The sequence below is a fragment of the Selaginella moellendorffii genome, unplaced genomic scaffold, assembly GCF_000143415.4.
Source record: "Selaginella moellendorffii unplaced genomic scaffold, v1.0 SELMOscaffold_141, whole genome shotgun sequence".
In the NCBI taxonomy this organism is placed as follows: domain Eukaryota; kingdom Viridiplantae; phylum Streptophyta; class Lycopodiopsida; order Selaginellales; family Selaginellaceae; genus Selaginella; species Selaginella moellendorffii.
The window spans coordinates 148,296-165,377 of record NW_003314402.1 but is presented as its reverse complement, the minus strand read 5'-3'; the positions used below and the strand labels follow the sequence as shown (position 1 = coordinate 165,377).

Here is a 17,082-nt window from a genome sequence, read left to right as displayed (position 1 = left end):
ACAAACGCAAAATCGTGTTCAGAAAAAAGAGAAAGTAAAAGAAAGAGAAGTTCTTTATGCCTTAGATCTGTGGTAAAGGGCATCATAAAAATCACGTTCAGGCTCAGATAGTTTGCATTCAATAACTTCACATTGAGTCGGTTGGAGAACAAGAATTGGTCTGTGAATCCAACTTGTGAGTGAATACAAGACAAGGCACGGTGCAAAGAAAAGAATGCTTACCTTCCTTCTTTATCAGTTGAATCTTTTGTTCTTCGAAGCATTAACGGCTTCAACATAGCTTGCAGAAGCTTCAATCCGCGCTCATCCCCCTCCTCGTAAGGCTTCTGACTTGTTGATATAAACTCTGCAAGCACATCATATACGTAACGTCTCTGGTAAACACAGAAAAATGGAGAACTATGCTGCTCATAAGAGAAAGAGCCTCTGGTGCCATTTTGCACTTCCCAAAGGTATCGAACACTTGGCCCAGTCGGCTGGAAGCCGTCCTATCTGTGAGCAAATGGTTAGAATTAAAACGAAGAAACAAGTCAAGTGAAACGTACCTCTCCTGAAGCTTTTGTCAAGAACCTTACAATGTCGGAGCTCGCTTTCGGCCGAACCTTCTTGTGCTCAAAGAACTTCTTCTTACTTTCGACTTCAGGCTTGGGAAAATTGAAGGACACGAACTCGCCAACACGAATCCAGCATCCCCTGGACGTCGAGTACCCGGCAACTTCAGTCTCTTGGAGAAGCCACCACCTCTCTGCATGTAAAACAACCAGCTTCCATCTTCACCAAGCCATCTACTTTCGTAGGATCACATCCAGCTGCGATCAAAACCGAAGCTTCAGCTTTCACGGAACCACAACCAGCTTCCATCTTAACGGGATTACCGTGGGTCAAGGCACTACCTCTGATTGAAAGTCCAGCTAAGGCGCTAGAAACAGCCTCGCCATGTTTCCTGACAGTCTCAATGGAGCTCTCCACCACTGTTGTTCTTTCCACCTCGGCATCGTTTCCTCCTCCAGTCATGATCTTGTTTACCTCGCTCCACTTTCTACTCCCGAATCATATAAATCCTCTGCTCCACTATCATTGCTCACCTCGACAATTTTTGCTGTCCTAGAAGCCTCAGCTTTTGCAGGAGTTTTTGGCAATCCACTGCCGATGGAACATTTTGCCGCAGGGGCCTTTGTTGTCACCGTAGATCTAGAACTCCCTGTCGTCGACGATTTACCAACGCTGGGGTTGGAGCCTTAAGCTGGAGCCTCTTCCTATTTCTAAAACCCAGAGTGTCGCATAGTGTTGCCCAGCATTACACGCTCATCAATATGGTTTGTTACTATAACTAGTACCAAAACAAGATGGTTGTGTTAAACCATATGTGACTTTAATGGTTTCATGATTGGTTTCTTAATTGTTAATGCATTGCTTTTGGGACCACAACCACTAATCGTTTTGTACATAGTTTTCATCATGATTTATGCTCTATTTGGCAATCATAATGAATGGTTTTTTGTATAATTTTGAATATGATTGAGTTGTATTTTGAGAATAAATGTACATATACTTTTCTATATAGTTTACTGATATCTATATAGTTTTGAAACTGATGTTTGCCAATTTTGTTCACATAATTTTATTCACAATTCAGATATAGTGTTGCATATAAATTTTTATATATAAAACCATATTTATAGATATGGTTTTAATTACATTTTAATTTTTTAATATCATAGTGGTGTAGTCCCAAGTATTTATGGACCAAGCCTCTTTAAATATAATCAATTATTCAAACTTCACACTCTTCTCAACAATGTCCTTTAAGGTTTGTTCAGTTTTAATTTTGCAAGCATTTGGCAATTGGTAAATATAGTTTTCATTTTTATAAAATTGCTTTATGTTAACAAAAGAAAACTTAAATTCAAGGAGCAATTCCACTAATTTTCTTAGAATTGCTATGTTAAGCTTAGAAAATTCTTGCAAGTATTTGCTAAATTTGAGTGGAAAAAAATAAAATTACTTATATTGATTTGTTATTATACTACTTTATTAATAGTTGTTGATTTTTTTTTTGCATTTACAGTGTATTCCACTTCTTTTTCCTCATATATTATATAATATATACAAGCTTAAGAATCAATACACCTCCTTATAAATATTTATGGCCATAGGCTAAGCTTTTACTATTGTGGATGACACTTACAAAGTTATACAAGTTAGTTATAATTAATACACACAAGCCAAAAAAAAAAAATTTAGTGAAGATTGTTGCAAAACAATAAAAAATTTTTATAATATTATCCACATTTTAATAAAAAATTATTTAAGGAAGCACTTTCAGTGTTCTTCTATTTGTAAATAGAGCCAGAAAATATTAATCCATATATACAATTAAGTTATACTATGAAATTTACCTTTTTCTTCTTTGGTTATAATCTCACACTCAATTTCTTCATCAATTTTGTTTAGTAGGGTATGGGGGTTGCTCCTCACATCCGTTGCCATATGATTCAGTCTAGAGCTACATAAACAAAAATTAAAAAACTATAAAATTCTTTTGAAAATAATACTGCTTTAATAATTTTTTCATTATCCTTGCCAATGACAATGGCCTTCATGCACTTAGGCCAATACATCTCCTGAACTTAAAATTTAAAATTAGTCCATACCTTTTTCTTTAGTGTTGAGCATAATTTTAAAATGCCATCCTAAAAAAAATTTACCTCACATATGAAAAAAAACCTTTATATTGGCCAGTAAATCCTTATCTATGAGTGAAATTATCCTCACTCGTAGAGCTTTATACTTTCAAATGAATGTGCCACTATAAACTTTCTTAACTATTGTAGTTCTAACTCATTGCCATTTATCTAAAATTGTTATCCTTGCTATTTGAAGATATTGCAAAAGTTATATTGAAAACTATGAGGTTTTTTCTATTGAAACTAATATGGTTTGTACTTTAAAAAACTCAAGATCTACATATTTAACTTAAATGCAAGGAGATTTACAACACTCTAGTCATACAAGTACTTTATAAACTCTTTTATTTGCTCTATTTTAGCAACCACTACTTTCTGAAGTTGATATCACAATATAATGAAGATCTCTTTTATTTTGAACTCATAAATACAAAAGGAACTGATTATTTATTTTACACTCAAAAACTTGCTCAATTAGTTTAGTTCTTTGCTCCACTTACCTTTCACATTTGAAGTATCCTCTTTTGTAGTTAGGAAAGATTTACAATAACTCATAAAGTAGATTCTTGCTAAATAAAGTTAATAAAAAATCTAGTAAGCGCTTGGAGTACTTAACATTAAAAATTGGTGTTGCAAACCTTGGTTGCTATTTTTATAATCCTTGATTTTGTGTGTTTTATTCTTAAGTGAGTGTTGGCTGGTACTATTGTTTTCGTGAAGGGCTTTTATTTTGGGCATGCTTTTTATAGCATATCTATTCCGACGAATCATTGAGATTTTTGAGTTTCTTTGTCAATTGGATTGCATCCTTTTTTTTTGCTCCAATGCTCATCCATATCGGAATGTTAAGCTTGAAATAATCCTCTCTAAAAAATCCATCACTCTCAATTTTGTTATTGAAGTTTGGCAACACTCTAGCCAAACAAACACTCATAATATATTTATACAATCCCTTGCTAAATGGTCCATTCAATTTTGCTAAGGTCATCAATATTTTAGGAAAAAAAAAAGGGATTCACTTTGTGTATTTTCACCCATTGCTTACCTTATCTCAGCTTGTCAATTCAAATAGAACGATAAGCAGATACAAAACTTAACACCTTTACAATCTCGCCGCCCACTAAACCCTACTATGCAAACCCTATCTCACATGTGGGAAGTTCAAATGTAAAAAATATATATAAATTAAGTAACAAATTTATATTGATTTTAGCTAATTATGCTCGCTCTATCTCCATAGTTGCATCATTAGACTATTTTGACTCTTTATTTACTTCTAGGGTATGGAGTTTCTTTCAAACAACTTATACCCTAATAATCCAAACACATAACTATATTAAAAAATGTATAATTAAAAACATCACTTTACCAATTCTAATTGCTTTATAGGCCAAATAGCACCATGGTTGGTGGACCTTGCTATAATATAAAACAACAGCATGCCATCTATGCCATCGATCCCAACCTCAATCATCTTCCAAGTCCAAAATCATTTGCAAATCACAGGTCATCCTTAAATAGTCATTTATCTTGCATCATATTAAGATCAATTGAAGACATATTAATGTTATTGTGGATGCAATGGTAAGCTCTAACAACACAAAATAGTAGTGCATATAAGAATTGTAAATAAAAGATTTCCAAAATCAAATAAAAAATCATTTAAAAACATAACTGGCACATTAGATGCATAAGGATATAAGCAAGATCTTCATAAAACCTTTATAGCCTTAGAGAAAAGCAATTATCCTTACCTAACTCAAAGAGTTAAAGATTTTTGCTAAAGTAAGCATGATACCAAAATAAAAAAACTTCTATCAATAAAAACAAGTAAAAAGCTTTAACCTTCCTATGTTCTATGCTTATCAAATGTTACTTATAAGCCCAATCCCAAAAAGCATTACGGATTGGGCAATTTATCTCCTCTACCTCCATTATGAATTTGCTAAATAAGGACTTGAAAAATACCTCAAAAAAAATATTTATAACAATATTATGTTTTTGAAAGAAAGCAGCAAAAAACCACGAGGCTGACAACATTAAAAACACTAAAAGATATGTGATAATTGTGTATTTTTAAGTTTCACAAGTTTTGCAAGAATGTGCTTGCCTTGTAATGTTGATTGTAATATTTGTCTGGGGATTGGAATCACTAGATTAGCCAGAAAATGACACATCTCAATGGTTCATACCAAACTAAAGCAAAAAAGAAAGAAAAATTATTGTTGTCTATCATATGTTACAACAAGGGCAGCAAAAGGTTATTTTTTCACCAAATCTACTTTCTATAAGCATAGGCAAACACTTACTCTCACTAAAAATGCATAAGTTAGCACGGTGACAAATAATAGAGTGGATTTGGGAGGAAAGTCAGAACCATATAATCTAGCAAATGGGTTTGGATATGATTTGTGAGAGAACATTATATTTGTCATTAGTGATGTTGGAATGAGTGATGAATAGTTTACCTAATGATAATTTGGTTGAAGAAAATGTCATGAAAGAGGAAGAATTAAAAATTGTGGCAATACATGCTAAGATCATAGTGCAAAAGCAAAACACAACTATGGTGGTAGGTTTGTAATAATCATATTATATTTCATGCTTATAACTATATGGTTTTCCAAGTGATATATATTTTACTCAAATTATAAAGATATTCTTAGTTGGGATTAGGGGTGCAATTGAAATCTTTATTTGTGTTAAATACTACTAGTGAGAAATTGTCTATCTATCTATTTCTTTGGTAGAAGTTAATAATTTTTTCTCAGTTACTATGTAGGTGAACTAAGAAGAACTCTAATGAAATATCACCACATAGGTTCTCATATTTTAGTTTTAGGGAATATTCAATTTAATCATATTTGCATCTTACTAATGAATACTCTAGTTAGAGAAGTTTACATTGTGCCATACTATAACAATGTTTGGAATTACTTTTATTTAGTTTTGGATGTAATTTATCACAAATTTCCAGAAGGTGCCCACAATAAGGACACTACTATAGAAGTAACAATAAAGACAATTCTATAGAAGTGGCAATTGATTATATTATGAGGATCCAAGGAAGAATTAAATATGTGGTAAAGATGTTTGCAATAGAACATTTATATGTTATATGTATGGAAGTTGTAACCAACAATCCCAATTCATATAGAATTAAAAAAGGACATTCTGCAGCAAATAAAAACAATATAAATTTGTTTATTTTCTTATTGAAGTGTGGGAATTTTTTCATAAAAGTTCCAGTCAAAAACATCATATGTTTGTTAAACAGCACAACCTATGCTCTTATCAAAAGAATATTGTCATATGAATAAATTACATGAATGTACATCTTTTATATGTAGTTGAAAATCCATAAGGAAAATCAAGTTTTAGTCCAATTTTAAAATAATTCTTGATGTCCTTAATATTATAAATCAAGTTCCAGAGTGTTAACTATATTAAAACATATAAACTATCCTAGTTCAAAAGTAAAACCATATACATTTCTAGTCTCAAAAATAGTGAAGAATGACCCAGAGTACGCTTTCCTGACCCAAAGCAATCAAACACGTGGCCCAGTCAGCTGGAAGGCGTCCTATCTGTGTGCAACTAAAACAAAGCGACAAAAGTTACCTCTCCTGGAGAAACTTACAATGTCGGAGCAATGAGAGAGAGAGAGAGAGAGAGAGCCACAGCTGGCATTGCAAGAGGGAGGGTGCTGCACGAGGCCCTCTACTACTCGCTCTACTGCAAGCAATCAACTCTAATTAAACTGAAGTCACTTGTAACAGCTTATACCTCTCTGAAAATTACTGTTCATTTTAAGAGGGGGTACCAAGGCCAAGAGTTCTGGGAGACGACCTTTACTTGTAGGGCTACAAGCATGGAGGTTGTGGGCTCCTTGACAGGCGTCTTGTGTGGCTTGGCTCTGGGCCCTGCTAAGAAGATATGGGACTGCAATGCCAACATTGACACGCTGGAGAACAAGGCGCCCCACATCCAGGACAAGATCGAAGCTTTCAGTGTTCACAAGCAGCAGAATCCTGGCTTCACGTTCTCTGAAGCGGCCGAGAAATGCTTGGAGCGTGTCAGGAAATGGAACACCACGGCACAAGCACTCTTGGGATCACGCCACAACAGGATCTGGAGCCCCATAAAGCGGTGGGTACAGTAGCATTTTATCTTTTGTGTGTGTGTGTGTGTAGAAATGGCAGGCAGCTGGTTGAACTTCTCCACTTCCTATAGGTACAAGCGGAGTAACGACATCGCGAAGTCCTTAAGTGCCTACGACGATCTCCTGTCGCACATCCAAGGTCACGAGCATGAGCTGAATGTCCACATTGAGGACCTACAGAAGAGGGCATCCAGAACCCAGCCCACGCTTGACAAGTTTAATGCTCCCAAGCACAGGAATCCAGATTTCCGCTACTCTGGTGAGGCTGAGGCGTGGCTGACTGAACTGACTGAATGGACTGAGAAGGCGCAAGCGCTGCTTGGATCACAGTAAGGCTTATTCGAATTCATGTTTGAAGCAATGAAGCTAAAAGATGGATCTTTCGCGCAGGGAGAAGCGATCTGGCACGATTTCGGAGCTGGTACGCACTTGCGAGAACGATCTCCTCCCGCACATTGAAAGGTACGAGCGAGAAGAGTTGAGAGTGATACAGCGGAGCACCAGCTTTTCCGTACGGAGTTGTCCACAAGACAGAGGTCTCGTAAACTATGTACGGCATGGTGTTCCCGAGCCCAGCGACATGTTTGGCCGCCATGGGGAGCAGGTGGATGAGGTGGTGAATGCCCTCCTGGATCCACAAGCCCCGGGGAAATGGTTTGGACTCCTGGGAATGGGAGGGTGTGGCAAGACCACCCTTGCAAAATTCGTGAACAATGACCAGAGGGTCCGGCAGCATTTCCATGACAACATTGTATGGATCACTGTCAAGAAAGATGCATCGGAGGATGATCTCAGGGCCCAGCTCCTCAACGCTCTTGACTGGGGCGGCATGAGAGAGAGGGCCCAAAATGCAGGCACCCTTGAGCATGTGCAGCACTTGGCACAAAATGTTGCTCGTGGAATTCGTGTCTTGCTGATACTGGATGATGTGTGGGAAATGAGCTGGGCCAAGGGACTGGATTTTACAGCAGGGCCGTCCTCTTACAGCCGGGTGCTGGTAACAAGCAGAAAGAAAGGCATTTTGAGCATGCTGGGTGCAAAGGAACTTCCTGTGCATGAGCTATCAGAGGACGAGAGCAAAAAGATGTTTTGGAAGTTTGCCTTTTATGATTCACTACCTAGTGATCCGGACATTGTGAAAGTTGCCGAGAGAATAGCTAGCAAATGTGAGGGGCTCCCTTTAGCTCTTGAAGTGATTGGCAGTGCCATGGCTGACTACAGGCATGACAGGCCGCAGGTGTGGGAAGAACGCTATCAGAAGATGCATTTGTTGGATGACGGGGACATTGAGAAGCGGATGTTCCAGCCCTTGAAGTTTAGCTATGACGAGCTGTCTAATAAGGATGAAAAGCTGCAAGAGTGCTTTCTCTATGTGGCTGCGTTTCCAGAAGATTGGCCAATCGACTTTGATGATCTGAGAAAATGTTTGATAGCGGTTGGGTCAGAACTCTCGCCTCTGCAGATTGTTAGTGAACTGGAACGAAGATGCCTAGTGAAGACAACTGATGATCGATGGGGTAAGTATGTAACTGTGCACGATATGGTACGCAAGCTGTGCATAAGAATCTTGAAAGGGAAGTACCCACCCCAGGAAGAGCACGAGAAGGGATGCCTGTTTGGCTATGATTGTCCACCTGGGATTTCTCCAACATTTTCTAAAGTTTCATTCATCAGAAAGAAGGTTACAAGCAGCTTTTTGTCTGACATTCATGTGCGAGATGTCTTGCTTCTCGATGGATGTTATGGAATTTCTGGTGTGGATGTCAGTCTTATTATAGATCACATCCAAAATGTCAAGGTATTGAGCTTGCTTCACTGCTCTGATCAGGTCCGTTTTATTCCAGAGAGCATATCCAAGCTGAGAAACCTTCAAGTGCTTGACCTTCTATATTCAAGTGTGACAATATTACCAGATGCGCTCTTCAGCTTGACATCACTGAAGGTTTTGAAATGCGATAATACCACAAAATTCAACTTTGCATTACTGCCCCAATTATTCAACTTGGAAGAGCTGGAGCTTCATTCCGGTAAGGAGTTAGCTGTGAATTTGAGTGGAATTTCAAGCCTACACAAGCTAAGACATTTAAAGCTAGACCTCTATGGTGCAACAATAAAAATACCTCACAGCCTTGGTGCACTAGTGGCCATGGAGACACTGGAGTTGCGGGCAAAGAGCATGGACTTTGGTGATTTCACCGACCTGTGGCAACTTGTCAATCTAAGACGATGTGACATTAGTGTGCAATCGACTATCAAACTTGACTGGAAGCGAATGTTTAAGAATTCCAAACAGCTTTGGAGCTTTTCCATTGACGGGGTACAAGACGGTGAAAACAATGCCGAAAGCCTTGAATGGCCACAGCTACAACTTTTAACGATCATAAACAATGAGACAATGAAAGACCTGTCTTGGCTAAAGGTCTTTCAACGGCTACGAGAACTTCAACTAGACCGCAGTGGTATCCAGTTCTTCAGTCTGGATGGATCGTTCCCATGCCTCAAACATCTGGAGCTTCGAAATCTGCGCATTGCACAGTCGAAGTTCAAGGATGATTTGGCAGCAAGTCTTCCAAACCTGAAGTGGTTAAGATTCTATCTGGCTCCTGATAATACATGGGAGCATTTGCCTCTCTTTGTGACACAACTCCCCAAAGACCTTGATGGACTGAGAGTAGAAGGTTACATGAGGAGACTCTTGATGCCAACCGAGAGATCACAGCTGAAGGTGAAAGGGTTCGCATTATCTTTGCGGACGGGCTGTATGAGGCAGCTCCCCAATGATTTCTTTGAGCCAACATACCAAATGACTGCTCTAAGAGATGTAACCTTGAATAGGATCGAAAATATTCCATCATCCATTGCATCCCTTCCAGGATTGGAGGAACTTGTGCTCTCTGGTCATGATGATGTAGTGTGGCCCCAATTGAGTTCAGACAATCACGGCCTTGGCTTATTTCCCAGGCTCAAAGTCCTACGCTGCCAAAAAGCTACGAAAGTTCCACCATGGCTTGAGGAGCGGCCGGATCTCCAGATAACATTCTGGGATTAAACCTTGCTCCTTCAGTGGACATCGATTGGGTTCTCGATCTGCGCAAATGCTACACTATTTTGCATCACTCAAAAAACAAAAACAGAGATTTCCAAGCCGTCAGCAGCGTTTGGAGAAGACACAGTTTCTGTTTTTCTTACAAATCGTATTCTCAGGATATTACTTTACTCTCGTGGTTTTGAGTATTTTAAAATCTGGTGTATAGAGTAAATGGTAAAACATGGAAAACATAACAATATTAAGAATATGCATATGCATACCTTTAGTTCTTCAGAGGTCCTGAAACGGTTCTCCTTCGGCTGTAACCAGAGATACAAACACATGAAAATAGAGAAAGAAAAAAAGCAAGCACAAACCTTGTAAAACTGTGGAGCTTTACCCTCACGACGGTGACCGTCAATTTGTAGCTCCTCAAGATCTAGAGAGGTCGTCACGCCTTCTCCTTCCAAAGCATCTAGATTATGGAGCCTCTGTTTGGACTCCTCAAAAGCCGCACCAACGGCTCTACCCGCTACATGACTGATCGCCCCAGAAACCCCGAAACTCTAGAATGCGCCCCGGCTTTCTAGCCGCCCCGGCCGCGGAGACGAGAGGAATCGACGCGATCGCCTGCAAAGCCTCAGCGTTCAGCTCAATTTCCTAGAGATGATATGCTTGCATGAATCTAGATCGGCTACTCCGGCTCTCTAGGCCAGCGAAATCGCGGCGCGGCGCCGGCGCTGGCGCTGCTGCTGCTTCTCGAGGCGATCCTAGCATGCATACCTTGCTCGTCGCCGCTTGCGACGCGATCGCCTGCTGTCCGCCGTAGCCGCGAAGAAACCTACATTGAACTATCAGAAGAATATACGCGCCGATGCTAGAAGCATATTCCCCTCTTTAACTATGTACACTGATATAAGTTGCTAAGGACTCCAGTTCTTCTCATCTAAATAGCATTTTGAGCTCCTCGATTCGAGCGCTTCGCACCTCTTCGTCTGTGAGAGCCCCCGCGATCAATCGCTGCTTCCTCGCTTGGACCTGTTGCATTCTCTCCTCCACCGAGTCCTGCTCTAGAGACATGAGAAACGTCAAAGAGAGTTTCAAGTGGCACTTACTTTGACGATGAATCGCTTGATCGATACGTTCTTCGTCTGACCGATGCTCGACTCGGAAGATGGCTAAAAAAGAAAACTATAGCACATACCATGAAAAGCATGAGCATGACCTGTCCACAAAATAGAGTGGTTTCTTGGAGGTAAGCAACACAAAAAGCTTACGGCCACGGCTGGAATATTGCTGAAGTTTTTGAGCACTTGTTCTCGCTGACGCTGCGAGTGTGTTCCGTCCAAGCGGACGAAACAGAAGTTCGTCCTGGCAGTGCATTGTTAGAAACACAAACAAAGAGAAAGCACCAAAAGGAAAGACGCTCGTACCTTTTCAATGGTATCTCTAACAAGTCGAGAAACGCTGTCCACTGACTAAAAACAACGCTTTTCGACTCGGCCTCACTTAACGTCTGGAGGTGGTGCAGCAGAGCCTCGACTTTGGACGACTCCTTCCACTGCTCCTCGACATTTATTCGAAACCGATTACTTGTTGGTACAGTTATGAGTTCCTATTTCGTACAGGAACGCCTGCATGATAGCTATGGATATGGATACAATAACTTCATATTGAGCCGGTTGGAGAACAAGATTGGTCTGTGAATCCAACTTGTGAGTGAATACAAGACAAGGCACGGTGCAAAGGAAAAAATGCTTACCTTCCTTCTTTATCAGTTGAATCTTTTGTTCTTCGAAGCATTAACGGCTTCAAGATAGCTTGCAGAAGCTTCAATCCGCGCTCATCCCCCTCTTCGTAAGGCTTCTGACTTGTTGATATAAACTCTGCAAGCACATCATATACGTAACGTCTCTGGTAAACACAGAAAAATGGAGAACTATGCTGTTCATAAGAGAAAGAGCCTCTGGTGCCATTTTGCACTTCCCAAAGGTATCACCAGTCGGCTGGAAGCCGTCCTCTCTGTGAGCAAATGGTTAGAATTAAAACGAAGAAACAAGTCAAGTGAAACGTACCTCTCCTGAAGCTTTTGTCAAGAACCTTACAATGTCGGAGCTCGCTTTCGGCCGAACCTTCTTGTGCTCAAAGAACTTCTTCTTACTTTCGGCTTCAGGCTTGGGAAAATTGAAGGACACGAACTCGCCAACACGAATCCGGCATCCCCTGGACGTCGAGTACCCGGCAACTTCAGTCTCTTGGAGAAGCCACCACCTCTCTGCATCTAAAACAACCGGTTGCTTCTCTGCAGCTTTAGCCGTGTCATTTTCTATTGGAACCAACTGCGCTTCAGACAAATGGGCAGCTTTACCACCCCCGAATGGAGTTTCAACTTTCACAGGATCATTACCAGGTTCCATCTTCACTGAGCCAACCGGAGCTTCGACTCTTGCAGACTCAAAACCAGCTTCCATCTTCACCAACCCATCTACTTTCATAGGATCACATCCAGCTGCGATCGAAGCCGAAGCTTCAGCTTTCACGGAACCACAACCATCTTCCATCTTAACGGGATTACCGTGGGTCAAGGCACTACCTCTGATTGAAAGTCCAGCTAAGGCGCTAGAAACAGCCTCGCCATGTTTCCTGACAGTCTCAATGGAGCTCTCCACCACTGTTGTTCTTTCCACCTCGGCATTGTTTCCTCCTCCAGTCATGATCTTGTTTACCTCTTCTTCTCCACCATCGATTGCTCCACTTTCTACTCCCGAATCATATGAATCCTCTGCTCCACTATCATTGCTCACCTCGGCAAGTTTTGCTGTCCTAGAAGCCTCAGCTTTTGCAGGAGTTTTTGGCGATCCACTGCCGATGGAACATTTTGCCGCAGGGGCCTATGTTGTCACCGTAGATCTAGAACTCCCTGTCGTCGACGATTTACCAACGCTGGGGTCGGAGCCTTAAGCTGGAGCCTCTTCCTATTTCTAAAACCCGGAGTGTCGCATAGTGTTGCCCAGCATTACAACCACAACACGCTCATCAATATGGTTTTTTACTATAACTAGTACCAAAACAAGATGGTTGTGTTAAACCATATGTGACTTTAATGGTTTCATGATTGGTTTCTTAATTACTAATGGTTTTGTACATAGTTTTCATCATGATAGATGCTCTATTTGGCAATCATAATGAATGGTTTTTTGTATAGTTTTGCATATGATTGAGTTGTATTTTGAGAATAAATGTACATATACTTTTCTATATAATTTACTGATACCTATATAGTTTTGAAACTGATGTTTGCCAATTTTGTTCATATAATTTTATTCACAATTCAGATATAGTGTTGCATATAAATTTTTATATAATAGTTATGGTTTTAATTACATTTTAATTTTTTAATGTCATAGTGGTGTAGTCCCAAGTATTTATGGACCAAGCCTCTTTAGATATAATCAATTGTCTAAATTTCACACTCTGCTCAACAATGTACTTTAAGGTTTATTCAGTTTTAATTTTGTAGGCATTTGGCAACTGATAAATATAGTTTTCATTCTTATAGAATTACTTCATGTTAGCAAGAGAAAACTTAAATTCAAGAAGTAATTCCACTAATTTTTTTAAAATTGTTATATTAAGCTTAGAAAATTCTTGCAAGTATTTGCTAAATTTGAGTGGAAAAAAATAAAACTACTTATATTAATTTGTTATTATATTACTTTATTAATAGTTGTTATTTTTTTATGCATTTACAGTGTATTTCACTTCTTTTTCCTCATATATTATATAATATATACAAGCTTGGCAAGTTCAAAAGTATATTGTTTTCCATTACAAAATAAACCAAAAATTCTAGTCTCAAAAATAGTGAAGAATGACCCAGAGTACGCTTTCCTGACCCAAAGCAATCAAACACGTGGCCCAGTCAGCTGGAACGCGTCCTATCTGTGTGCAACTAAAACAAAGCGACAAAAGTTACCTCTCCTGGAGAAACTTACAATGTCGGAGCATGCTTGTCGGAGCAATGAGAGAGAGTGAGAGAGAGAGGGAGGGTGCTGCACGAGGAGAGAGAGAGAGAGAGAGAGAGCCACAGCTGGCATTGCAAGAGGGAGGGTGCTGCACGAGGCCCTCTACTACGCGCTCTACTGCAAGCAATCAACTCCAATTAAACTCAAGTCACTTGTAACAGCTTATACCCCTCTGAGAATTACTGTTCATTTTAAGAGGGGGTACCAAGGCCAAGAGTTCTGGGAGACGACCTTTACTTGTAGGTCTACAGGCATGGAGGTTGTGGGCTCCTTGACAGGCGTCTTGTGTGGCTTGGCTCTGGGCCCTGCTAAGAGACTGCAATGCCAACATTGAAACGCTGGAGAACAAGGCGCACCACATCCAGGCCAAGATCAACGCTTTCGATCGCCACAAGGAGCGAAATGGACCTGGCTTTATGTTCTCTGAAGCGGCCGAGAAATGCTTGGAGCGTGTCAGGAAATGGAACACCACGGCACAAGCACTCTTGCGATCACGCCACAACAGGATCTGGAGCCCCATAAAGCGGTCGGTACAGTAGCATTTTATCTTTTGTGTGTGTGTGTGTGTAGAAATGGCAGGCAGCTGTGTGTAGAAATGGCAGGAGCTAAAGAAGAGGGCATCCAGAATCCAGGCCACGCTTGACAAGTTTAATGCTCCCAAGCACAGGAATCCAGATTTCCGCTACTCTGGTGAGGCTGAGGCGTGGCTGACTGAACTGACTGAATGGACTGAGAAGGCGCAAGCGCTGCTTGGATCACAGTAAGGCTTATTCGAATTCATGTTTGAAGCAATGAAGCTAAAAGATGGATCTATCGCGCAGGGAGAAGCGATCTGGCGCGATTTTGGAGCTGGTACGCACTTGCGAGGACGATCTCCTCCCGCAGATTGAAAGGTACGAGCGAGAAGAGTTGAGAGTGATACAGTCGAGCACCAGCTTTTCCGTACGGAGTTGTCCACAAGACAGAGGTCTCGTAAACTATGTACCGCGTGGTGTTCCCGAGGCCAACGACATGTTTGGCCGCCATGGGGAGCAGGTGGATGAGGTGGTGAATGCCCTCCTGGATCCACAAGCCCCGGGGAAATGGTTTGGACTCCTGGGAATGGGAGGGTGTGGCAAGACCACCCTTGCAAGCTTCGTGCACAATGACCAGAGGGTCCGGCAGCATTTCCATGACAACATTGTGTGGATTACTGTCAAGAAAGATGCATCGGAGGATGATCTCAGGGCCCAGCTCCTCAACGCTCTTGAATGGGGCGACATGAAGGAGAGGGCCCAAAATGCAGGCACCATTGAGCATGTGCAACAGATGGCACAAAATGTTGCTCGTGGCAACCATGTCTTGTTGATACTGGATGATGTGTGGGAAATGAGCTTGACCAAGGGACTGGATTTTACAGCAGGGCCGTCCTCTTACAGCCGGGTGCTGGTAACAACCAGAAAGAAAGGCATTTTGAGCATGCTGGGTGCAAAAACATTTCGTGTGTGTATGCTATCAAAGGCCGAGAGCGAAAAGATGTTTTGGAAGTTTGCCTTTCGTGATTCACTACCTAGTGATCCGGACATTGTGAAAGTTGCCGAGAGAATAGCTAGCAAATGTGAGGGGCTCCCTTTAGCTCTTGAAGTGATTGGCAGTGCCATGGCTGTCTACAGGAATAAGGGGCCACAGGTGTGGGAAGAACGCTATCAGAAGATGCATTTGTTGAATGACGGGGACATTGAGAAGCGGATGTTCCGGCCCTTGAAGTTTAGCTATGACGAGCTGGGACGCTTTAATAAGGATGAAAAGCTGCAAGAATGCTTTCTCTATGTGGCTGCGTTTCCAGAAGATGAGCGAATCCAGTTTGATGATCTGAGAAAATGTTGGATAGCGGTTGGGTCAGAACTCCCGCCTCTGCAGATTGTTAGTGAACTGAAACGAAGATGCCTAGTGAAGACAACTGGTTCTCCATGGTATAAGTATGTAACTGTGCACGATATGGTACGCAAGCTGTGCATAAGAATCTTGAAAGGGAAGTACCCACCCCAGGAAGAGCATGAGAAGGGATGCCTGTTTGGCTATGATTGTCCACCTGGGATTTCTCCAACATTTTCTAAAGTTTCATTCATTGGAAAGAAGGTTACAAGCAGCCTTTTGTCTGACATTCATGTGCGAGATGTCTTGCTTCTCGATGGATGTAATGTAATTTCTGGTGTGGATATAGATCACATCCAAAACGTCAAGGTATTGAGCTTGAATAGATGCGTTAATTTGGTCCGTTTTATTGCAGAGAGCATATCCAAGCTGAGAAACCTTCAAGTGCTTGACCTTCTATATTCAAGTGTGACAATATTACCAGATGCGCTCTTCAGCTTGACATCACTGAAGGTTTTGAAATGCAATGACATCAGAAAATTCAACTTTGCATTACTGCCTCAATTATTCAACTTGGAAGAGCTGGAGCTTGATTCCTTTGAGGAGTTAGCTGTGGATTTGAGTGGAATTTCAATCTTACACAAGCTAAGACATTTAAAGCTAAACCTCTATGGTGCAACAATAAAAATACCTCACAGCCTTGGTGCACTAGAGGGCATTGAGACACTGGTGTGGCGTGCAAAGAGCATGGACTTTGGTGATTTCACCAGCCTGTGGCAACTTGTCAATCTAAGACGATGTGACATTAGCGTGCAATCGACTATCAAACTTGACTGGAAGCGAATGTTTAAGAATTCCAAACAGCTTTGGAGCTTTTCCATTGACGGGGTACGAGATGGTGAAAACAATGCCGAAAGCCTTGAATGGTCACAGTTACAAATTTTATGGATCAGAAAGAATGAGACAATGAAAGACTTGTGTTGGGTAAAGGGCTTTCAACGGCTACGAGAACTTCTCCTAGACTGCATTGGTATCCAGTTCTTCAGTCTGGATGGATCGTTCCCATGCCTCGAACGTCTGGAGCTTCGAAATCTGCACATTGCACAGTCCGAGTTCAAGGACGATTTGGCAGCAAGTCTTCCAAACCTGAAAAGTTTAACATTCAATCTGGCTCCTGATAATGCATGGGAGCATTTGCCTCTCTTTGTGACACAACTCCCCAAAGACCTTGATACACTGGATGTTGATATAAAAAGTTACATGAGGAGACTCTTGATGCCAACCGAGAGATCACAGCTGAAGGTGAAACGGTTCACATTATCTTTG

General features: G+C 40.9%; 4 protein-coding genes across 10 annotated transcripts in view; 2 read left to right on the top strand and 2 right to left on the bottom strand.

Moving 5' to 3' along the window:
- LOC112343264 (disease resistance protein RPS5-like) overlaps nt 1-17,082 on the top strand; it is a 52,144-nt gene that overhangs the window by 23,283 nt on the left and 11,779 nt on the right. The window contains exons 1-4 of one of the 4 annotated variants that reach the window (XM_024666421.1): nt 6,458-6,836; nt 6,921-7,020; nt 14,505-14,662; nt 14,724-15,882. The exons of 1 other annotated variant lie outside the window; for it this stretch is intronic. In XM_024666421.1, the coding sequence (XP_024522189.1) occupies nt 6,559-6,836; nt 6,921-7,020; nt 14,505-14,662; nt 14,724-15,882 (1,695 nt within the window). In that variant the 5' untranslated portion in view covers nt 6,458-6,558. Of the gene's footprint in view, nt 1-6,457; nt 6,837-6,920; nt 7,179-7,239; nt 8,800-14,504; nt 14,663-14,723; nt 15,883-17,082 lie in introns of those variants that run through there. 2 more of the 4 variants (XM_024666422.1, XM_024666423.1) reach the window with 2 other exon arrangements.
- Nucleotides 61-17,082, bottom strand: part of LOC112343270 — a 23,597-nt gene continuing 6,575 nt past the window's right edge. Inside the window, exons 3-4 of one of the 3 annotated variants that reach the window (XM_024666438.1) lie at nt 11,640-11,763; nt 61-160 (exon numbers count right to left, since the gene is read on the bottom strand). The gene's annotated coding sequence lies outside the window, so the exon portion shown is untranslated. Of the gene's footprint in view, nt 161-11,439; nt 11,590-11,639; nt 11,764-17,082 lie in introns of those variants that run through there. The other 2 variants (XM_024666436.1, XM_024666439.1) reach the window with 2 other exon arrangements.
- On the bottom strand, nt 11,770-12,894 carry LOC112343277. Its single transcript, XM_024666452.1, has 3 exons — nt 12,285-12,894; nt 11,953-12,148; nt 11,770-11,899 (listed from the first exon to the last, which is right to left on the bottom strand). Exons 1-2 carry the CDS (start codon nt 12,589-12,591, stop codon nt 11,979-11,981), a joined length of 477 nt encoding a protein of 158 aa, XP_024522220.1. The 5' UTR covers nt 12,592-12,894; the 3' UTR covers nt 11,770-11,899; nt 11,953-11,978.
- LOC112343263 (putative disease resistance RPP13-like protein 2) overlaps nt 14,038-17,082 on the top strand; it is a 24,036-nt gene continuing 20,991 nt past the window's right edge. Inside the window, exon 1 of one of the 2 annotated variants that reach the window (XM_024666420.1) lies at nt 14,038-14,481. In XM_024666420.1, coding sequence (XP_024522188.1) covers nt 14,475-14,481 — 7 coding nt within the window. In that variant the 5' untranslated portion in view covers nt 14,038-14,474. The remainder of the gene's footprint in view (nt 14,482-17,082) is intronic. The other variant, XM_024666419.1, reaches the window with a different exon arrangement.